This window comes from Oncorhynchus mykiss, chromosome 6 (assembly GCF_013265735.2).
Source record: "Oncorhynchus mykiss isolate Arlee chromosome 6, USDA_OmykA_1.1, whole genome shotgun sequence".
Taxonomy (NCBI): Eukaryota; Metazoa; Chordata; class Actinopteri; order Salmoniformes; family Salmonidae; genus Oncorhynchus; species Oncorhynchus mykiss.
The window spans coordinates 37,360,899-37,385,087 of record NC_048570.1 but is presented as its reverse complement, the minus strand read 5'-3'; the positions used below and the strand labels follow the sequence as shown (position 1 = coordinate 37,385,087).

General features: G+C 40.9%; 1 protein-coding gene across 1 annotated transcript; it reads right to left on the bottom strand.

Annotated features, from left to right (window-relative positions):
• Nucleotides 1-2,080: 2,080 nt before the first annotated feature.
• On the bottom strand, nt 2,081-23,745 carry LOC110525886 (vacuolar protein sorting-associated protein 37B). Its single transcript, XM_036980055.1, has 4 exons — nt 23,517-23,745; nt 15,792-15,963; nt 5,882-5,964; nt 2,081-5,554 (listed from the first exon to the last, which is right to left on the bottom strand). The coding sequence occupies exons 1-4, from the start codon at nt 23,646-23,648 to the stop codon at nt 5,084-5,086; spliced, it is 858 nt and encodes a 285-aa protein (XP_036835950.1). The 5' UTR covers nt 23,649-23,745; the 3' UTR covers nt 2,081-5,083.
• Between the last annotated feature and the right edge of the window lie 444 nt (nt 23,746-24,189).

Here is a 24,189-nt window from a genome sequence, read left to right as displayed (position 1 = left end):
CTGGGGATCTGTTGGGGCGGTATGTAAATTGGAGTGGGTCTAGGGTTTCTAGAATGATGGTGCCTTTCAAAGCACTTCATGGCTACAGACGTAGTCATTCAGGCAGGTTATCTTGGTGTTCTTGTTCTCGGAGTACACGTCCTCGTAATCCATCTGGCCCTGTGGCCTTGTGAATGTTGACCTGTATTAAGGTGTTACTCACATTGGCTACGGAGAGTGTAATCACAGTCATCCAGAACAGCTGGTGTTCTCATGCATGCTTCAGTATTGCTTGCCTCAAACCGCGCATAGAAGTCATTTAGCTCATCTGGTTGTCTCGTGTCTCTGGGCAGCAGGCTGGGCTTCCCTTTGTAGTCAGTAATAGTTTGCAAGCCCTGCCAGATCCGACGAGCATCGGAGCCGGTGTAGTAGGACTCAATCTTAGTCCTGTTTTGACGCTTTGCCTGTTTGATGATTCGGAGGGTATAGTGGGATTTCTTATAAGCCCCCGGGTTAGAGTGCCGCGCCTTGAAAGCGGCAGCTCTACCCTTTAGCTCAGTGCGGATGTTGCCTGTAATCCATGGCTTTTGATTGGAGTATGTACACGTGCAGGTCACTTGGGGTGCATTCAAAATCCACAACGTGTTGGCTGTATCAGAAAGGGATAAGGAAAGGGGAATACCTAGTCAGTTGTAAAACTGAATGCATTCAACTGAATTGTGTTTTCCGCATTTAACCCAATCCCTCTGAATCAGAGAGGTGCACGGGGCTGCCTTAATCAACATCACGTCATCGGCGCCCAGGGAGAAGTTGTTGTTGTTGGAGGTTATGCCACATTCAAACCAACTGGGAACTTGGAAATCTCTGACTTCCGATTTCAGTGCGTTCAAAACAACTGGGAACTCAGGGAAAAAACAAGCTCTGACTGGGAAAAATCTATTTGAACGGTCATCCTTCTCGGAATTCCAACTCGGGAACTTGGGCCTTTTTCTAGAGCTCCAACCTTCCGACCTGAACATCACTGACGTCATGATTTTACCTCATATTTTTCTGAGTTACCAGTTCTTTTGAACACATCAATGCCACGTTCATATGCTAGTCGGAACTAGGAAACTCTGACATTTCTGACCTGCTGATTTGTTGAACGTGGCACATGTATAACTACAACCAGTTAGCAAGTCGAAAATGTGAGTTTCTTGGTTCCAACTAGCACGTGAATGTGGCATAACAGCAATTGCTTAGGGGCAGAATTACGGATTTGAACATTGTCGGCTCTGGGATTTGATCCAGCAAGGTTTTCATATACTGGTATACAGTCATTGGTTTAACCTGTTTTATAAGGTCCTTCCTTGGGTTTAACAAATCATTTGTTTGTCTTAATCATACATTTGCTATATTCAATGCACACATCTACCAGGCAGCCCACCTGTCCTAATCAATTTCATTTTTAGGAAGGTCAGAATATCGTCATTTCAGGAACATCAAAATATACACCTAAATATTCTCCCAGGGCGGGACATCCATCATATGCAGTGGTGGAAAAAGTACCCAATTGTCATACTTGAGTAAAAATAAAGATTCATTAATAGAAAATTAAAGTAAAAGACACCCAGTAGAATACTATTTGAGTAAAAATATAAATAGTAAAGTACAGACACCTAAAACATCCACTTAAGTAAAAAATACTTTAAAGAACAAGTACTTTACACCATAATAACCTGTCAGTAAATCAACACTAGATGGCGGTCTTGTTTCAATTTACCCTGCAGAGCTTGCTTTTACCATCAATGCTGGAACCTGCATTGTAATTTGGTTAATTGAAAAAAAAAAACTTAATCAGTGAACTGCAATGTTCATTATAATAACATTTAACATAATCAAGATAAATGTGACAATGTATTTTGTTGTAAAGTTGCATTCAATGAGGGGATTCGATTAATCTGGCCCAGGTGGGCATATTTTGTACCGTGTGAAAAGTGATTGCATTCGTTTTGGAAGCAGGCTGCCTCCCTGTGCCACGCTCTGTTTGACAGCGAAGTCGTCTCAAAACAAAAGTGACAGGTTAAGAATGTGGAGTAATGACTAGGATTCTGTGTTTTCACATGCAAAGTGATTTATTTTGATAAACACCATCTGCTTTCCCAATTAAAACGATTTTGACAATTCAAAACGTACACTGAGTATACCAAACATTAGGAACACCTTCCTAATATTGCACCCCAGCCGCCAGTTTGTACTTGAAGTGTAGGAATATGCCTTCATATTCAAAAATAACTTGAAATGGCCAACTGACTCCTAATAACCAGAGATCAAGCTCTGTGATTGAGTAAGGCAACTCAAAAGACATCAATACAAAAAACAATTTATTTATTCACTGTCCCGTCCTTAAAAATTTTTTAAAGTTTCATAATTTTAATCAACCACCTCTACAATCTTCATAAGCCAACATACCTACAACATTACAATGAACAACATGTATGAACATGAGTATTGAAAATAAACCTGTATTTTAAAGCAGCCCAAACACCCAAATTATGCCAGTTATAAACAAACTGCTACAGCAGAAAAACTCAAATGAATCACAATCAAATAAAAACATGCACACAATGATTAATATCATTCGTTTAATTTAGAAATGCTGGTAGGCTAAAGTATATCAAAACAATTGGTATTCAATACATAACATTTCTTGCATTTGAGAAATAAATAGGGACATGGCTTTTTCTTCAACCTAACTTACGGCAAACTGTTATTGCGCCGATTTGGCCAATTTCTCAGAAAGATGCATTTCTGTTAGATATTAAGATACATTTAAAAAAATATAGGAGCCCTGTTGTCTTGGCGAACCACCGATATGCATAAGAATATAAATGGTGGTCACCCACCTCAGGGCAGGCAAACCACAGTTTGTGTTGATGGTACAAAGAAGCTGTAGGAGTACCACAAGCATTAGGCACATACCCCAAGGACATATCTCTCTGGCACATGTTCAGAAGAAAACTGCACCAGTTAGGAGAGAAGAAGCCTGGCAGACAGATGGACTCGAGCCTCTCCTGCCCCCGGGCATGCACCACCATCACATCGGTTGCAGACAGCAAATGATAACAGGCTGGGGAAGTAGACATTGATGGTGGGGCTAACTAAGGTGATCCAGACCAGAAGAGCAGTCAAGCCTGGTCAGTTTACACAGATAAGAGGCATAGAGCAGTCAGCAGTGTGATCCTCCATATCAGTCCAGTTCAGTGAAGGCACTCAGTGGCTCGAACAGTGCACAACTGCAGCATTTAGGCCAAGGTAACCAAACACTCTTTTGATGTGACTTCTTTAGGATTAGTACTTGTAATAAAAATGGTGCAAGAAACATTTTAGATGGGTACTGTATAAATTTTCACATTTCATCAATATGGATCAAAAGTGTGCACTCCTCAAACTACTGTCATAACATGGGTATAAACCTGACAAATTGATGCAGGAAAGTATGAAAATAGTAATTTTACACAATGGTTTCTCAATAAATGGCTTTGGAATTGATGTGTCAATGTGTAGTTCATACATTCATAATCTATGAGCAGAATTACTGTCTTACTTCAATTAGCCACAAAATCCCTAGTTTATCTTTTCAATGTTTTTCTGGAAGCTGTGCAACATTTTCCCTACACGTGGACCAGCCCCCTAGCAATTAGAGTTCTAGCCAATGAGCTTAAGCCACTCACCAGTTGCAAGACAGCTAGCAAGATGCATACACAGCAGAGCAATAACGTGGTGCACATATCGGCACATATGTGACATAGTATGCAATTTTCGCAGACCACTTCTGGCTCGTGAGCACTACTTTCAGATCTACTGGCTAAGTATATAAAAGTACCGGATAATCTCTTTAAGATAACATAGTCTTTGTTCAGTCAATGTGATAATTACCTTCAATTACAGAGGGTTTTACTGTTCACACAACAGTGGATGACTGGCTTAGTTGCAGTATATACTTGATTTGATATGGACTGTATATGGTTATATCACCGAATGAACTTAAATAGACTAATCTTGTTTCAACAGCAATGACGATAATCAGCTTTATAACGTACCCAAGAGAAAACGCCATTCAATGATTAAAGGAGTGATATATGGAAGGACAAAAAAATTATTTTCCAAAACTGTTGCGCATCAAGTATGCTATTATTGACTAAAACAACACTTAAGGTAAATTGATTATATGGCAATGACAGATCCTTCGCAGGCAAGACCAAGAGGCCAAGGTTTCAGAGTGTTTGTGACACCAACCCCCACCCACCCCTACTATGTGCATGTTTGCACATGTCTGCCCTGAGCGACAGAGACCAATTCGACTGTCCTCCATATTGGATTGGGCATGAGATCCACACACTTTTTTGACAACTGTCCATGCTGGAGAAGAGGTGCACACACACCTCACAAATTAGTTATTTCAAAATGTCTGTCCAATCTTTCCTGGCAACAATAACGCTGTATGACATTAGTACTCTAAATATCTATTGCATATGATTTACCATCGTCTTCTGGGAAGTCTCTGGTTACACAATATAAAAACAACATTCAAATGACACTGTAGATCAAATGAGAAACAATGAATGGCTCTAGTCCCCATTCGGCTTTAGACACCACAGATGACAGATGAGAGGCACCTTCACTGTAACGGGCAGGAAGAGGAGAGGGAGGACTGAGGAAACACCTGAGGGGCATAAAGTGCTGAAAAAAATAGGCCTCATCTGACTGGGGTCATGGCCAAGCCCAATTTTAAGAGGCCAGCTAACCATAAATTTATTTCACTTTAGACTACATCTAAAGCCCTATCGCTGAGAGATTTAACTTTGCAGACGCAAGCACTGGTCAGTCAAGTCCTTTCTGGGGTGTTGTAGCAATGGAGTGCTGATTCTGGTGAGAAGAGTGCAAATTCAAACTCGATTCTGTTTTTCAGTTGAATATGCCCAGACCAGCCTTCAATCTAAGTTAGTCGACCCCCTTTGCATTACGTTGTGCCATATTCAGAGGCTCACAGCCTGACACAACACAGAAGATAGTTCCAGCAAGATTGCAGTGCAAGTCCACTGCATGTACTTTACCCCCTTCACTACTGAATCATGAAGCCAGACTGCGGGGCCATGCGAGGGGGAGGCCTTTGAGGAAGGACAGGGGGGCACTGAGACATGAAGTGGTGCTGGTGCTCCGGGTTGGCACTGGGCAAAAGGTGGGCTGCCCTGGGGGGGATAGGGGGGTATGGGATGGCAGGATAGGAGAAGACAGCAGGCTGGGGGGATACACCTGGGGGTTGTTGGGCTGGAGGGGGAGGGGGAGCTCTCCTGGGCTGGGGCACAGGGGAGTGGTTGTTGACCTCTATGTAGAGGGGGGCTGGCCTGGCTGAGACCTCCTGGGGATGGGAGCAAGAGACTGGCACCTGGGGCAGCCTATGGCCCTTCAGCACCATCTCCTGCAGCTTGTCAATCTTCACCCTCCTCAGGTGGGCCAGCTTCCTCTTGCTCTGGTACGAGTCTATGAAGGTATCTAGGGTGACATCGCCGTCCAAGAAGGAGTCGGCCATGTTCTGTTTAGGAAGAAGCAGGAACAGTTTAAAACGTTAAAATAAAAGCACATTCTGGATATTCCATGCAAATGCCTTTTTTCCCCTTTTTTTAAACACTTATAAAAATAAATACAAATATGATGAAAAGATGTGAGGATTGGACAGTAAAATAACTATAAAGAAAATCTGAGGGGTGTCCACCTTTCTTGTAACAAAAGGGACCATAGAGTTAGATTAATAAACCATAGTATGCCCCTTGGGTCAAAGTGCAAATAAAAAAAACAGGAAAGGCAGGACACTGTATGTGTGTGTGCGCGCGCAAGAGAGAGATATTTTCATGCTGCTTACCTCAGTCTCCTCTTCAATCTTGGCTCCCTCTGCCTGCAGTAGAGCTAGCAATGTGTCCAATGAACTGTTCCCAGGGGTGTGGTCTGTGAGCAGAAGAGAAAGAAAAAAAAGGGACAAGACAAAAGTTAGCATTTTGTTTATGACCGCAACTATAATTCATCCTCTGTCGCCTCAGTCACAGGACCGTTGAAAATGTACTGATGAAAATAATTAGCAGGCCTTAATAACATGACACTAAATCACATGATGACTGCTACAGAAGAATGAGGGAGTAGTCAACCAGTGAGAGAAAACACGAGCGCACACAGAGCTAAATCTCCATCAGTCACTCATTGTCTACAACAACCTCCTCTGACACCCAAACCAAGGACAGAACATCTGAGCAAAAAGACTGACTGTCTTCCACAATGAGTGGTAAACTAAGACTGGAGCCTGGATCTGAAATGGTACCCTACTCCCTTCTACACTGAGGCCAACAACCACAACAACTTCTCCTCTACCCCTTGTTCTCTCAATTGCCGTGTCAAAGCAAAATCAGCTAAAATTTCAACAACACTGGACAAATCAAAGCTCACAGGCACAGAGCTCATGTAGCCTAGAAGATGTGACCATTAAATGGTTAAAAAAGTGTATGTTTTATACTCTTATCGTGTAGTACAATGTGTAATAACAAAATAAGTATATGCATAAACCCATTCGCTGTTGTCCGAATATAAGGAACATCTGAGCCATACATTCAGGGCTATAAAGTGCGACGAAAATATTTTGCTGTGGGACCTGGAGTTTTAAAAACAGATGTCATTATAAACAACCTTGACACTCTTGAAGACAGTGTACAATTCTCTATGGAATACATCTAAATAGGAAAGTAGTACCGGTATATGAATCAACATTTTAGCTGTTTATAATAAATCAGATGTATTTACAGGGTTACATATTTGTTTCTAGGGCACAACATTAATTCATACAGTAAAGGCTATATATCAATAGATTTAAAAAAAATCATTTTCTGGTGCTCCTAAATGTTATGCTCCTAACGTTTTAAAGTTGGCAACACCAGTGGGGGGGAAGAGAGCGAGCGACAAAGCCCTGGCACGCTCCTCCCCGCTCAGTGCCAAATAAGAGGCTTAATTTAACCAGCATTACACAAGGCTTTTCACAGTTGATCCAGCCAGTCAAAGGATTTTTCTGCCATTGAAAACCTTGGGCGGGCCACCTAAGCTTTTTTATTTTCCTCTGGTCGCCTAACATGCTGACTACACCACTCGTGTCGCAGGGGGAAGCGTTGCAAAATAAACGTACACATACATTATTCAATCATTGCACCCACACCTCTGCGAAGCCTTGCGCTACAATTGAACTTGCTTCTATTTGTGATACTTAACGCACTGCAAGTCCTGCTTCTCCCATCTCCTCATTGGTTTTTAGGTGTGCTCGGTCCTCCTTTTCCTGTAGTCCACAACCATCATCTCCTTAGTCTTGATCACGTTGAGGGAGAGGTTGTTGTCCTGGCAACACAGCCAGGTCTCTGACCTCCTCCCTATTTGCGGTCTCGTCATTGTTGGTGATCAGGCCTACCACTGTTGTGTCATCAGCAAACTTAATGATGGTCTTGGAGTCGTGCCTGGCTGTGTAGTTCATGAGTGAACAGGGAGTAGAGGGGACTGATCATGCATCCCAGAGGGGCCCCAGTGTTAAGGATCAGTGTTGCGGGTGTGTCGTTACCGTCCCTTACCACCTGGGGACGACCCGTCAGGAAGTCCAGGATCCAGTTGCAGAGGGAGGTGTTTAGTCCCAGGGTCCTTAGCTTAGTGCTTAGCTTTGAGGCCACTATGGTGTTGAACGCTGTGTTGTAGTCAATGAATAGCATTCTCACGTGGGTGATTGAAAGATAAACTGAGGTTCACACTCCAGTGCCGGTGGTAGTGCTAATGCACCTTAAAGTTAGTTGCCAGCCGCCATATGAGGTCCAAAGAAGCCTGAAGGAGGAGAGATTGTTTCTAGTAAACTCTTAACACTTGTCTGTGGATTAATTGTCAGAGTAGAGGACCTTGTGCATTTCAGGTAAAATAACCTAATGTTTATATCCCAGAACAAATTAGCTAGCAACAGCAAGACAGCTAGCTAAATTGCCATAAATGTTTAATGCTTTTCGACTGGTCCCTAAATTAATGTAGTTGTTTCAGAGTTCATTTTGGTATTTCAAACTAAGTGTCTGTGTGTGGGGACTAAAATCAACAGGTAAATCAAAAACAGTAAAAAAATATATAAAACATTTCAAATAGATTAAATAAAAACTAATAAAAACACTACTTTCAAATAATAACACCAAAATAAAGGCTAGACAGTCAGAGAGAAAAAATTGTAGCATTATATATTTTGTTATTATGTTTGAGCAGAATAACAGCATTAGCCAAGGCAAAATGCAAAGAATTGCTGGAAATTAGCTTTAAAATTGCAAACATGCATCGCTGCCTTAATTTGCTCAAGGCCACAGGTTAATTGGGAATTTGTTTTTCTTTACTCTGGCTGAAACTTTTCCAGTTGAAAGTATACATAAGTAAATATATTATTGTATTACATAGTATTATTTATTTCTGAATTAAAATATGCAAAGAGGCAAAACGTCCTTAAAACTTCTTACGGCTGAAATCCCGTTAACGGGATCTATATGACAATAGCCAGTGAAAGTGCAGGGTGCCAAATTCAAACAGAAATCTCATAATTCAAATTCCTCAAACATACAAGTATTTTACACCATTTTAAAGATAAACTTGTTGTTAATCCCTCCACAGTGTCCGATTTCAAAAAGGCTTTATGACGAAAGCATACTTTGCGATTATGTTAGGTCAGCACAAAGTCACAGAAAAACAGCCATTTTTCCAGCCAAAGAGAGGAGTCACAAAAAGCAGAAATAGAGATAAAATAAACCACTAACCTTTGATGATCTTCATCAGATGACACTCATATGACTTCATGTTACACAATACATTTATGTTTTGTTCGATAAAGTTCATATTTATATCCAAAAATCTCAGTTTACATTGGCGCGTTATGCTCAGTAATGTTTTACTTCCAAAACATCCAGTAATTTTGCAGAGAGCCACATCAATTTACAGAAATACTCATCATAAATGTTGATGAAAATACAAATGTTATACATGGAATTAAAGATATACTTCTCCTTAATGCAACCGCTGTATCAGATTTAAAAAAGGCTTTACGGAAAAAGCACACCATGCAATAATTTGAGTACAGCGCTCAGGCACCAAAAAAGCCATACAGATACCCGCCATGTTGTGGAGTCAACAGAAGTCAGAAATAGCATTATAAATATTCACTTACCTTTGATGATCTTCATCATAATGCACTCCCAGGAATCCCAGTTCCACAATACATGTTGTTTTGTTCGATAAAGTCCATCATTTATGTCCAAATACCTCCTTGTTTGCGCGTTTAGTTCACAAATCCAAATTCATGAGGCGCAAGCACTAGGTCCAGATGAAAAGTCAAAAAGTTCTGTTACAGTTCGTAGAAACATATCAAACAATGTATAGAATCAATTTTAAGGATGTTTTTAACATAAATCTTCAATAATATTCCAACTGGACAAATCCTTTGTCTTTAGAAATGCAATGGAACGCATGTCGCTCTCACGGCCACGCGCGTGACCAGCTTATGGCCTTCTGCCAGACACCTGATTGAAACAGCTCTTATTCGCTCCCCCTTCACAGTAAAAGCCTGAAACAAGGTTCTAAATACTGTTGACATCTGGTGGAAGCCTTAGGAAGTACAATCGGACCAAATGTGCACTATCTTGGATAGGCAAAGACTTGAAAAACTACAAACCTTAGATTTCCCACTTCCTGTTTGGATTTTTTCTCAGGTTTTTGCCTGCCATATGAGTTCTGTTATACACAGACACAATTCAAACAGTTTTAGAAACTTTGAGTGTTTTCAATCCAAATCTACTAATAATATACATATCTTAGTTTCTGGGCCTGAGTAGCAGGCAGTTTACTCTGGGAACCTTATTCATCCAAGCTACTCAATACTGCCCCCGAGCCATAAGAAGTTAAATGTGCTAATTTGCATACCACAAGAGTCTGTTTTTCAACACATTGCTTCAAGGCAGAATGTTTTTTGTTTTGTTTTATTGTAATAACACACTTAAATGGTCAGACTTTTACAGATCAGTTCATCAAAATCTTGTAATTTCATGGAATAATAAAAAAAAACACTTCACATGTATGAAGGATGCATATTTTGCATATATTTACACAAAATTACACTTAAAACAAAAAGCCTCTAAAAGTCTGACTATAAATCCTAAGAACCTGTGTTTGGAATAATGTGAATTAGAGATGGACCGATAATGATTTTTCAACGCCGATACCGGTTATTGGAGGAACAAAAAAGCCGAAACCAATTAAAAATCAGACCATTTTTGACATTTATTTGTAATAACAATTACAACAATACTGAATGAACACTTATTTGAACTTAATATAATACACCAATAAAATCAATTTAGCCTTGAAAAAATTATGAAACATGTTCAATTCGGTTTAAATAATGCAAAAACAAAGTGTTGGAGAAGTAAAAGTGCAATATGTGACATATAAAAAAAGCTAACGTTTAAGTTCCTTGCTCAGAACATGAGAAAGTTGGTGGTTCCTTTTAACATGAGACTTCAATATTCCAAGGTAAGAGGTTTTAGGTTGTAGTTAATATAGTATTTATAGGACTATTTCTCTCTATACCATTTGTATTTCATATACCTTTGACTATTGGATGTTCTTACAGGCACTATATTATTGCCAGTGTAACAGTATAGCTTCCGTCCCTCTCCTCGCCCCTACCTAGGCTCGAACCAGGAACGCATCGACAACAGCCACACTCGAAGCAGCGTTACCCATCGCTCCACGAAAGCCGCGGCCCTTGCAGCGCAAGGGGAATAACTACTCCAAATCTAAGAGCGAGTGACATTTGAAACGCTATTAGCGCACACCCAGCTAACTAGCTAGCCATTTCACATCGGTTACACCAGTCATTAGGCTGATAGGCTTGAAGTCAAACAGCGCTGTGATTGCGAAGAGCTGCTGGCAAAATGCACGAAAGTGCTGTTTGAATGAATGATTACCAGCCTGCTGCTGCTCAGTCAGACTGCGCTATCAAATCAGACTTAATTATAACATAATAACACAGAAATACGAGCCTTTTTTCTTTAATATGTTCGAATCCGGAAACTATCATTTCGAAAACAAAACGTTTATTATTTCAGTGAAATATGGAACCGTTCTGTATTTTATGTAACGGGTGGCATCCCTAAGTCTAAATATTCTTGTTACATTGCAACCTTCCATGTTGTGTCATAATTACGTAAAATTCTGGCAAATTAGTTCGCAATGAACCATGCAGCCCAAACTGTTGCATATTCCCTGACTCTGCGTGCAATGAACGCATGAGAAATTACACAATTTCACCTGGTTAATATTGCCTGCAAACCTGGATTAGTAGTTATAACTAGTGATTATGATTGATTGTTTTTTATAAAGATAAGTTTAATGCTAGCTAGCAACTTACCTTGGCCTCTACTGCATTTGTGTAACAGGCAGGCTCCTCGTGGAGTGCATGTGGTTAGAGCATTGGACAAGTTACTGTACGGTTGCAAGATTGGATCCCCTGAGCTGATGAAACCCCCCCCCCCCCTCTCCCCCTCTAACGACACAGACTCACAGGAGTATCAGCACTCCTCCACACAATGGAATGATTCTCTACCTCTGAAAGACCAGCGAGGAACAGGAACACACACACACCCCCCTTGGACCCAGGGATCATGAGACTGCCATTTAGTAATGGATACAGGCCAGCCTTCACTGGTAGTCTGAGGGAGAGTTTTTGGCTTTTCTATCTCGCTCTTTTCCCCTCTCTATCCCTACCTCCCTCTATCACAGTTTGGCTCTCACATGCCCAGCAGCACAATGGCTCACTGTGGACTGCTGTAATAAGGGGCAGGGGAGCAGAGTCTGTCCTGTCATCCTGGCTCCCACTCACTGCTAGACTGGGAGTCTCTTCTGAAGAACCCCCTTTGGCATTGCCTTGAAGGATTGGTGGGGGAGTCACTGTATACAAAAGGAAACACACAAATCAAACAATACTGGGTTGATTCTGCTTGGAGACATTGATTTATTTTTTTTTGCTATGGGATGTGTCCCAAATGACGCACCCTATTTCCTATATATAGTTTACTACATAGAAAATAGGCTGCCATTTGGGATCCAGTTGTGCTGTTCTGCTCTGTCCTTCCCAGGCATCTGCTGCTAGGACAGCCAGCACACAGTAAAATCTACATTTGACTAAATGGAATTCGGAATTCAACAAACAAATGGCAGGTCAGGTGCTTTGACTACAGGAGAATACAAGGTTAAACCAACTTCATCAGTGAGTGCTAAACTACACCCACTAGAACAAAGTAAGTAATGAAATGTTGACATGCTGTTCAGAGTGGCTTCCCTGGAAACCTTTGCATCATACCAGGTCATAGGTATCAGCACCCAACTTATTACTCACTCCACACAAAGTGCTGCTAAGGTGTGCCATTATGGGGGTATAAACTACTCTCTAACTCTCGCCTACTGCAGTATAGCTGGGATCTAAGTCAATGCTGTATTCTGCTCAATACTGGCAGAGATCAGCTACTGCGGGAAGGAAAATGACAAATGCACTAGGGCCACTATTTAATAATAATAATCAGGAAATGGAGAAACTGGTCAGATCTGCATGTCAATGGAAGAACAAACAATAGAAAAATATTGTAACTACCGTCTCAAACTATCCATGGCAGTAAACAACGTTCAAAAGTTCAGAGTGAGTTGTCAACTGATTTGGTAATCCAGATAATAGGCATAACCTTTTCAAACCATTCAGCCATCACAATTAATAGGGTTGGACGATATACAGATTTTCATATCGTCCTTCTGTCATCCATGATTTACGGTATTACCAGCTTATTACACAAAGGCGCACCAAAACCCCCGGCAAAATATGCCCATTAGGCATCTATTACTAGAACGCTAACAAATTTAGCACAAGTAATAGCACATTTCCATGGAGGCTGCTAGCTAAATATGCTAGCGAGCACAAATTAAAATAAACAAATTGCATAGACAGGCAATCAAGCTCATAAAGTTAAACTTACAGTGTGTTCAGAAAGTATTCACACCCCTTGACTTTTTGCTAATTTTGTTGTCTTATGGTCTGAAATGATAATTGCTGAAAAAATTTAACTGGCTTACATATTCACACAATACCCCATAATGTCAAAGTGGAATTAACTAATAAAAATTTCAACAATGAAAATGTCTTGAGTCAATAATTATTCAACCCCTTTGTTATGGCAAAGCTAAATAAGTTCCGGAGTTAAAAACTTGCTTAACAAGTCACACAATAACTTGCATGGACTCACTCTGTGCAATAGCATTTAGCCAGATTTTTGAATAACTACCTCATCTCTGTACCCCACAAATACAGATATTTTTAAAGCCCCTCAATCGAGCAGTGAATATCAAACCCAGATTCAACCACAAAGACCAGGGAGGTTTTCCAATGCATCACAAAATAAGCATATATAAAACACATAAGAAATATCATGCTGCGTTTTGTAAACGCAGACCTAAAATGCTTCTTATTGTAATTTCTTCTCAGCATCAGAAAAATGTTCAGTTGCACTTCTCCACTCGGGTGAGAATTCATAAACGGGTATTCAATCAGCAGACAACACTGAGTGATGTGTAGCTACAGTGGCAAGAAAAAGTATGTGAACCTTTGGAATTATCTGGATTTCTGCATGAAATTGGTCATAAAAATATATCTGATCTAAGTCACAGACACAGTGTGCTTAAACTTATAACACACAAATTCTATTTTTCTTGTCTATATTGTATACATCATTTAAACATTCACAGTGTAGGTTGGAAAAAGTATGTGAACCCCTAGGCTAATGACTTCTCCAAAAGCTAATAGGAGTCAGGAGTCAGCTAACTTGGAGTCCAATCAATGAGACGAGATTGGAGATGTTGGTTAGAGCTGCCCTGCCTTATAAAAAAATAAAAAAGCAAACTCAAATTTTGTGAGTTATTCAGAAGAAGCATTGCCTGATGTGAACCATGCCTCGAACAAAAGAGATCTCAGAAGAACCAAGATTAAGAATTGTTGACTTGCAAAAACCTGGAAAGGGTTACAAAAGTATCTCTAAAAGCCTTGATGTTCATCAGTCCACATTAAGACAAATTGTTTATAAATGGAGAAAGTTCAGCACTCTTGCTACTCTCCCTAGGAGTAGCCATCCTGCAAAGGACTGCAAGAGCACAGCACAGCTCAATGAGCCTAAGAAGAATCCTGGAGTGTCAGCATGTTCCAGGGATTTCTGTAAGTCTTTAGCTAACATCTCCATTTACGAGTCTACGATACATAAAACACTAAACAAGAATGGTGTTCATGGGAGGACAACACGGAAGAAGCCACTGCTGCTGCTGCAAAAAAAAACATTGCTGTACGTCTGAAGTTCGCAGAAGAGCATCTGGATGTTTCACAACGCTGCTGGTAAAATATTCTGTGGACAGATTAAACTAAAGTTGAGCTGTTTGGAAGAAACACACAACACTGTGTGTGGAGAAAAAAAAGACACAAAACCTCATCCCAACTGTAAAGTATGGTGAAGGGAGCATCATGGTTTGGAGCTGCTTTGCTGGACAGCTTTGCTATCATCGACGGAAAAATGTGTTCCCAAGTTTATCAAGACATTTTGCAGAAGAATGTAAGGCAATCTGTCTGCCAATTGAAGCTCAACAGAAGTTGAGTGATGCAACACGACAACGACCCAAAACACAGAAGTAAATCAACAACAGAATGTCTTCAACAGAATAAAATATGCCTTCTGGAGTGGCACAGTCAGAGTCTTGACCTCAACCCGATGCTGTGGCATGACCCCAAGAGGGTGATTCACAACTGACACCCTAAGAATATTGCTGAACTGAAACGGTTTTGTAAAGAGGAATGGTCCAAAATTCCTCCTGGCCCTTGTGCAGGTCTGAGCCGCAACTACAGAAACCATTTGGTTGAGGTTACTGCTGCCAAAGGAGGGTCAACCAATTTTAAATCTAAGGGTTCACATACTTTTCCCACCCTGCACTGTGAATGTTTACACGGTACGTTCAATAAAGACATGAAAATGTATCATTTTTTGTGCGTTATTAGTTTAAGCAGACTGTTCATCTATTGTTGTGACTTAGATAAAGATCAGATGATATTGTATGACCAATTCATGCAGAAGTTCAGGTAATTCCAAAGGGTTCACACTGTACTTTTCTCCGGTACTTAAAATGCAAGATTAACTTTAAGTAAAACATTAGGAAATGTAGCAGGCATTCACACTCTTACATTCTTCCTACGATAAACATTAAAAATATGATGGCCATGCATCATTTTTACAAAAAATACCTTGCTTTTTCATTGTAAGGGACAGATCACAATTTACTGTGGGGTGTTCCAAAATAGGGGAGGGTTGACAAACTTTTTTTTGTTGCTTTGGGGAGGATTGTGTTTTTTTTTTTTGGTGTTGGGGGGGGGGGGGGGGGGGGGGGGTGCACAGGGAGGGTAGTTTTTCCCCTGGTTTACATTCGCTCTCTTGCAGGTTTTACAATATAATTTATTCCATCCTAGCCAAATGTCCTTATCTGCTTGCATGCACCTCCCCTATAGTAAGGGGATTTGGTACTTCCCTTATGGAGTTGCGCAACCCCCCCCCCCCTCGTCTATGCCATGGAAAGAGCAGGTGTTCTTACAGTTTTGTACACTCAGGGTATAATGAAATTTACTCAAATTCTGCAGACAAGTGAACATGCGTTACCTAGTTTGGACTTGTGGACCTGGTAGGCCTCAAAGCTCTCCTGTAGTGAGCCGTAGCATTTGGTGAGCTGGGTCTTCTGGTGTTCCAGGCTGGGCTGCAGTTGAAGATTCTGCTCTGCCAGGCTCCGGTTACTGGCCAGGATCATCTCCTTGATCTGCTGCACATCCTGCATCTACAATACACATTAAGACCCACACACAGTGAAACTGACAGTGTTTAAGCAACATGAAATCTTATAGAAATCTGCTCAGATACAGTACACCCCCAGGAAGAATATGACTGCTTTCTGACAAGCGAGCACTTAGACACCTTCATGTTCACGTTTTCATACATTCACAGAATGTTTGGTAATGACGTAGAGTAAGTTAAATTCTACAGCAATATTGCGGGAAAGCGGCCGTGCGTTCGGACAATCAATAGACACTGCAGTAAATAAAACCTAATAAAAACTGTTAGTCTTGTCCAGGACCGGACTCTACGCAGACCGTTGTGCCATATCCAATCAGAGCTACAGTAGGCATATATGCAAATAAGCTAGTTGCCACACGGGCCTGCCATCATTCACTTTGAACTGGACTGTGTGTTTACAGGCAGTGACAACTGGATGGGAATTGCCTGTCTGCCCATTTGTCTGATGCCAAATACATTTGATTGACAACTAAGAGATATGCATGCTAACTGTGGATAATAGTCATTCAAATTCAGCATAGCTAGCTAGCAAAGTGATATCCATTTCTTGCTAGCTAACCAAATGACACCTGCATCTCTAGCTGTAGCCACAGAAAAACAATGAGGGGAAAAAGCTGACAAACTCCCATTAGTTAGCTCGCTAGGTAGCTAAAGTAAGCTTCGTGTTTTAATCAAGCTTGCTAAATAAAGACCTAAATGAATAGATACGCTAACCTATTGGCCATGATATGATTGACTTGTGGTCACGGCGATTGCTGTTTGATTGTATTGACATTCCCAGCCTTGGTTACATTTGTCCGTTTTTGTCCAAACTATTCAGTCATTGAAACAAACCATGCATCTTGAATGGGTGGAGGCAGCAAACAATGCACCAGGTCAGCTGTGAATTACAACCTGATAGCAATATTTTTTGGACTTCCAAATAATGTATTAGTGAATTATATGCATTGAACTGTATCCATCTATTCTGCCAAAAATGCCTTACTCTACATCATGGAATTTTGAGTTAAATAGAACCTATTTTTAAAACCTTGTATAAAGTTGGTTTTGTAGCATTAACTGGGAACTTGATATTTGGGAATTTGATATGACTGATTGCCTGTGTTTCATATCTGCAAAGTAGTTCAAACGCTGTCAGTTCAATTTTAAGACATACATTTTATGACACATTATAAAGACACACATGGTAAGACATGCGGATACACAAACACAATGGAAGGCAACACCAGGATGGGTAGGGATCAGATCTTGTGCCTGTCCTGTCAACACTCAAAACTAGAACCCGCTGTGTGACTTCTCAAAACAAGCCCACGGCATGTGGATTATGTAAAAAAGTATATATATATTTTTTAAAAACTCAAATTAGTCACGTGAAGAAAATATGAATATGGAGTTTAATTTGAGCCAAGAATCTAAACAGTGGCTGATGACTAACTATTCAAGAGCTTTTCCCACATGACTCAAATTCACAGTCGCATCAAGCTACATAAACAGACAGAAATAGCAAGTGGCTTGGGTGTGAATCGAATCATGTGACCCAGCTCTGAAAATACATAAACTAACCTACCATGTAGAACACTACTTCCAAGACGGATTATCTTGTAACAGAAAGACAGAAACCAGACAGCCGCGTGGGCTTTGGCCGCAGGGCTGTGGGTTAGAGGGTGACAGAGAGAAAACAACATTTCAGACAAGGCCAGAGGCTAAATACACGTATTGCCACTGTGCTTTACTGCTTCCGCCACTGCACTGCCATGTCCTGAGCTGACCAAACAAAGCCAATTAGCCACTCCAACGCCGTGCACCGAAAAAAAGTAGGCCCTTAAATAGCATCCATAACTGCAGGCTTATTCTGTCCAACCAAACACATTTTGCGGGGGAAGGAAATGCGTTCAGAAAAACTCTCCACTTTCTCTGTTCACAGTGACAGTACCTGAGGGAAAATACTAGAGGGAACACCAAAATCGTCACAACACACATACTGTGTTCAATACATTCCTTTTTTTCTTCACATTTAAGACACCCCCCAACTAACATAATGAAGTTATTATGAAATAAGAAGGCATGGCCAGGGAGGACTTAATCCTAGATCAGCACTGCTACTTAGATGATTTATGAATACAGGACCACAGCTCAGAGGGCCAGAGGCAGCATCAGCAGCCAGCAACACACCCAAACAGAGGGTTTTCATTCAGTGCCTCCTCTGGAGCTCAGTCCTAGAGATGATTCTATTCTAGAGCTCAGCCAAACAGGGAGCAAGATATAGAGGGCTACATCTCTCAATGTCATGCCTGGTATAGGTCTAGCTACATATCTGCAAATAACAGTTTCTCAACTAAGTGACACTGGCTCATACCTGTGGATGTTATTTTCCTTCCTTCCATTTCTCTTTTGAACCACAATCACTTCAAAGTGACAATACAGTGCTCTACAGCACTCTATTGAGAGGGAGGATTTGCCTACTGAGACTGACTGATCATGGAAGGAATTCACAGAGGGGCTGAATGACTGTACAAAGTCAGCTTAATCTCAAATTTACTTCACATGTGAAATGTCAAAACACAAAGTTAATCAGCGGACACATCATGTGGTGATGGAGAACTAGGCCAACCGCCACCCAGTGTTGAGATACTACCGGTTACATTTGCTGAAAAGGAACTTTAGTTGCTTGATATGCTATTCTTAGCTGGCTGTGTTAAATTGAAGATTGATCAGGCCCAGCAACTGCACTAACCAAGACCAGTCTGGCAGCTATTACTCCTGTCTGTCCCTGACTGCCATGTACATTCACACACACAGGCACACAATCCAAACATGCCATTAGAGAGTGCAGTAAAATGATAATGCACTGCTGTTAACTTGGAACAAGGGGTTTATATCTCCTGGCACGGCACACACATGCCAGGACTGACAGACAAATATGAACTGTCAGTATGTAGCCATGATATTAACCAAGGTTGGCCATAGAAAGGAGATTCATGTGATTCCAGTGAGAGGCTGGACATTGTTCTGGTTATTTGAAATGATAGGAACACACACCCATTGAACACCATTTGCATACAAAGAGTGAGTAGGTGTGCGAGTGTGTATTCCAAATGTGAAAAAGAGTGGTTAGTTAGCTAGCATAAAGCATAAAAAAAAGTGTCCATATTTACAGGTATGCATTTCCATACCGGAGCAGTACAGTGTACATACATACGGTACCTGCTCAGATTACATTGTGTACATCAGGGCTAATCAACCATATTCTCACAGGGGCCAGACGTAAAAAAGGTTAATTGCACGGGGGGTGGACATTTTCCACATGCTATTATTCTTCAGAAGAACTGTATAAAAAGCAACGCACACACCAATAAAGAACTTTCCTTAAAATTAACTGTTGCTCAAAGTAATTAGGAAAGAAGCAGAGGGTGCTGAACCAACGTGAGTCGAGCTGCAACCAATTTTTTTTCATAATCGTTGTCAAGGACACAACTATTAAAATATTCCTAAAAGTAATTATGTCATTTTAGCCTGAAGACTAAGCATCTCAATAAATAATAAAGATACTATGTCAAATCAGGTAATGCCAAATTCCAGTCTGAAGGAAGTATGTTGAGAATTAATCTCTCTCAGTCATAAGGTGTGTTTCTTTGTCACACTCCCTTCGAATCCATGTGACCAGCGGGGAAAACAGAAAGCATTCGGAAAAGTATTCAGACCCCTTGACTTTTGTCACATTTTGATACGTTACAGCCTTATTCTAAAATGGATTAAACCATTCCCCCCCCCCCCCCCAATCTACACACAATACGCCATAATGACAAAGCAAAAACAGTTTTATACATTTTTGCAAATGTATAAAGAAAAAACCCGGAAATATCACATTTACATAATTATTCAGACCCTTTACTCAGTACTTCGTTGAAGCACCTTTAGCAGCGATTACAGTCTCAGGTCTTCTTGGGTATGACGCTACAAGCTTGGCACACATGTATTTGGGGAGTTTCTCCCATTCTTCTCTGCAGATCTTCTCAAAAGCTCTGTCAGGTTGGATGGGGAGCGTCGCTGGACAGCTATTTTCAGGTCTCTCCAGAGATGTTAGATCCAGGCCATTCAAGGACATTCAAAGTCTTGTCCTGAAGCCATTCTGGCGTTGTCCTGACTGTGTGCTTAGGGTCGTTGTCCTGTTGGAAGGTGAACATTCACCCCAGTCTGAGGTCCTGAGCTCTCTGGAGCAAGTTCTTTCAGGCCCTCTGTACTTTGCTCCGTTCAGCTTTCCCTCGATCCTGACTAGTTGCTTAGTCCCTACCGCTGAAAAACATCCCCACAGCATGATGCTTCCACCACCATGCTTCGCCGTAGAGGTGGTGCCAGGTTTCCTCTAGACGTGATGCTTGGCATTTAGGCCAAATACTTCAATCTTGGTTTCATCAAACCAGAGAATCTTGTTTCTCATGGTCTGAGAGTTCTTTAGGTTCCTTTGGGGCAAACTGCAAGTGGGCTGTCATGTGCTTTCACTGAGGTGTGGCTTCTGTCTGGTGGAGTGCTGCATAGATGGGAGAACCTTCCAGAAGGGCAACCATCTCCACAGAGGAACTCTGGAGCTCTGTCAGAGTAACCATCGGGTTCTTGGTCACCTCTCTGACAAAGGCCCTTCTCTCCCGATTGCTCAGTTTGGAACTCTACAGACAATTCATTTGACCTCATGGCTTGGTTTTAGCTCTGACATGTACTGTCACCTGTAGAACCTTAAATAGACAGGTGTGTGCCTTTACAAATCACGTCCAATTTCAAGGCTCATAGCAAAGAGTCTGAATTAGGGATGCACCGATATGACATTTTTGGCCGATACCGAAAATCAGATATGTTTCTTGCAAAACCCCCTCCCCACCCCAAATAACGCACCATTATCTTTTATTTTAGCGGCCTTTTAAGCATTCTAGTACAGTTAAATAGTTAACACACGCACACAGTGGTCTAAGGAACTGCATCTCAGTGCAAGAGGCATCACTACAGTCCCTGGTTCAAAGGCCATCACTGTAAATAAGAATTTGTTCTTAACTGACTTGCCTAGTTAAATAAAAAAGGTTACACACACCACACTGAACAAAAGGTTATTTTGTTGGCATTTACCTACATTATGTCCCCCATTTACGTATGTAGAGCATGGTGGCGACACAGTAAAGAAGCGCCAGACAGAATACCACCCAATCGATTGTTCACAGCCTCGAGTTCTTTTGTAAGTTTTAACCCCACGGTGTGTGTCAGCAGTTTTGTTGAGCAGGTGTTTGTTGAGCAGGCGTTTCAATGCCATGACAGAGGGTATCGCGTCTGCTGCAGAAGCAGTTGACTAGCTTCTTTCTCAAGTGAGTTGTTCGAATGGCACTAGAAGTGTGTATATGTTTCAAACATGTTCTCAAATGCCATTGAAATGGCAGCAGTGGTATGACAACCAGCACATTCTTGAGCATGCAACACGGCTTTCCTCAGTACGAAATCACCGTCGACCCACTGTGCTGTTGTAACGGATGTGAAACGGCTAGCTTAGTTAGCGTGGGCGCTAAATAGCGTTTCAATCAGTGACGTCACTTGCTCTGAGTATGGGCGAGGGGACGGTTTAAATTTGTACTGTTACACTGTCAGACTCGGCATGCCCATGGGGCTGATGTCGCTGGTAGAAATGTCAGTCGTGACGCCCATAGCAAATAGCATAATGAATTCCATTATCTTGGCGTTAATGGATTTCGCCTCTCAAATGACTGCTCAACTTAAACTTGTTGGAAGTGTGCCCTTAGTATTTTTCGTGGTGTCATTACGTCATCTACTTACGTTAAACACGTATGCACATCAGATTTTACATCGGTTTTGCACACTGCCGTTAAACTAGACATTGGGCCGATGCCAATGTCACCATTTGTAGGTAATATCGTCTGATTCCGATATGCTCACCGATATATCACACATCCCTAGTCTGAATACTTACATAAGGTATCTCTGTGTTTTCTTTATTTTTATACATTTGCAAAAAATTCAAAAAAAACTGTTTTTGCTTTGTCATTATGGGATATCGTGTGTAGATTTATGAGGAAAAAAGTAACCTACAGCAATCAGCTATGCTATCAAGCCCTTCGTCATTCCACTCCACTGCCACAACGTGAGGAAAACGAAACCATTGGCAGCTAGAATCAGATACAGGGAGGAATAAAATCGTAACTGGGACTATAAAAAGCAGGTCTCTGGTATCGAGACACATGCAAATCAATGCTAGCTGGTTTCCTTTATTAATTTACAAGGTCAGTTAAAGACCTTACAGCTTACAATTGTCCTTTCCCCTACAGATGGATCTATGGAATTGTCTAGGAACAACTATGTAAATTCACCCTCACAGCTTGTTCTTCTCTCAGGTGTGCTACTAGAAGTCCTGCCCAAGGAGGAGAACTCTGAGAACATAGTCTGTGAAATGTTTGTATTTATTATTTAACTAGGCAAGTCAGTTAAGAACAAATTCTTATTTACAATGATAACCTAGGAACAGTGGGCTAACTGCCTTGTTCAGGGGCAGAACAACAGATTTTTACCCTGTCAGCTCAGGGATTCGATCCACAAACCTTTCGGTTACTGGCCCAATGCTCTAACCACTAGGCTATATTAAAGATAATCTAACAAATAAACTACCATACTGAGTGTAATGACTCGGCACAGCTGGCAGTAAAAGTTCATTCAGCAGCTGACAATTTCATGATTATCGTCATCAGTGACTTTATAGCTAATTGTGTTACCAAACCTCATTCAAGGTTCCTTATGGCTAAAAAGGCAGCTGGTTATACAAGATAACATGTTTTTTTTTGTAAAACAGGCGCGGAGGTGCATGACCTTGACATTGTGCCAAATTAAACAAAAAATAAATGTATGAACACCTGCCCTTATTGGGTCTTGTAATTTAATTTTCATAAACGGAAACTCTGACCTCCTGAACTGTATGTCGTGTCATTACTGTAGCTTGGTAAACACTGGTATTTTTGCTTCGTCACCAACCATAATACCAGTTGACACTCCCAGAGAGGAAGTGTTCTTACTCTTTTCATGTCCATATCCATCTGCAAGTAACGTTCTTCCAAAATATATTGCTGATCAAGAGAAGAGAAGCATGGATACTATACATTTTCTCTGCAGCAATATTGTTATGTTGCTGTTACTCGCTGACAATGTAAGTGTTTGTTTATTTTATGGCAACAATGTGGCAAAGCATGTCGAGTTCCAGGAAGGTTTGCTATTTCGAGTTAGACCGCAACATTCTAAAAGTTCTTCAAATAATTAAAAAATATATGTAAAACTATATATATATATTTTTTAAACACCTGCCATTGACGGTAACGTTATCTGTCCACGCACCAAAGGTTGAAAAACGATGTATTGGAAGGTATGCAATATAATTCCGCAAATTCTCGACATTCACTAAATGCTTCGTTACCTGCTGGCAAAAGCCAAACAAAAGGCTTGAAAAATGTAAACATTGCGGCAGTAAACCCAAGTGAAGTTGTTACAGTGGCTTACCTCTTCCATTTCTTGAATAATTATGTTAAGTTTGTCATCATCTTCAAGCATTTCGTTGAGCTGCGCAATCGAGTAGGAGCTAAACTTGTTCCAAAAACCAGACATTTCTGTCACATCTGTCTTAAGATTCATTCTTCCCCTCAGATCCCCTTCGTTGAAGCACCTTCACTCTCACGCGCTCCGAAGACTAAACAGCTTGGCTGAAAAAAACGAGCAAGCTACAGACTGTAACCGGAAGCTGTGTGACTCTGGCACAGGATAGGAGGTGGGAATATATGACGTCATACTGAATGTAATACAGTCGAAGAGGCCTCTGCAACGATAAAACCAACAGGCAACAATATGACAAACAATATGTTTTCAGTAGCCTGGTTGCAGTCATGTCTTTGTTAATTCAGTACATTCACTTTTACTTGTGCAAAATCAAGTATTGGACAGCATCCACATGAAATCTAATCTATTCAGCAATGATAGTGTCATATAGTTTCAAGACATTGCACTTCCCATTGCATAGAATAAATACATTCTGCACATTCTCATCCAGTGAAGGCACCTCTCTGTCCTTTATACAGTATATGTTTACAAATTAACCAGATACAGAAAGGCCTAGATGCACACAGAGATAACTTTACCATTTCCACCTAATATTGCAATTAGAAATAAAGTATCACAA

Coding starts and splice junctions, on each gene's coding strand:
- LOC110525886 (XM_036980055.1), bottom strand. CDS start 23,648: ATGAATCTTAAGACAGATGTGACAGAAATGTCTGGTTTTTGGAACAAG. Junction 15,964..23,516: donor TTATTCAAGAAATGGAAGAG/GTAAGCCACTGT, acceptor TGTGTATTGTAG/ATGCAGGATGTGCAGCAGAT. Junction 5,965..15,791: donor GGTCCACAAGTCCAAACTAG/GTAACGCATGTT, acceptor TTCTGCTCACAG/ACCACACCCCTGGGAACAGT.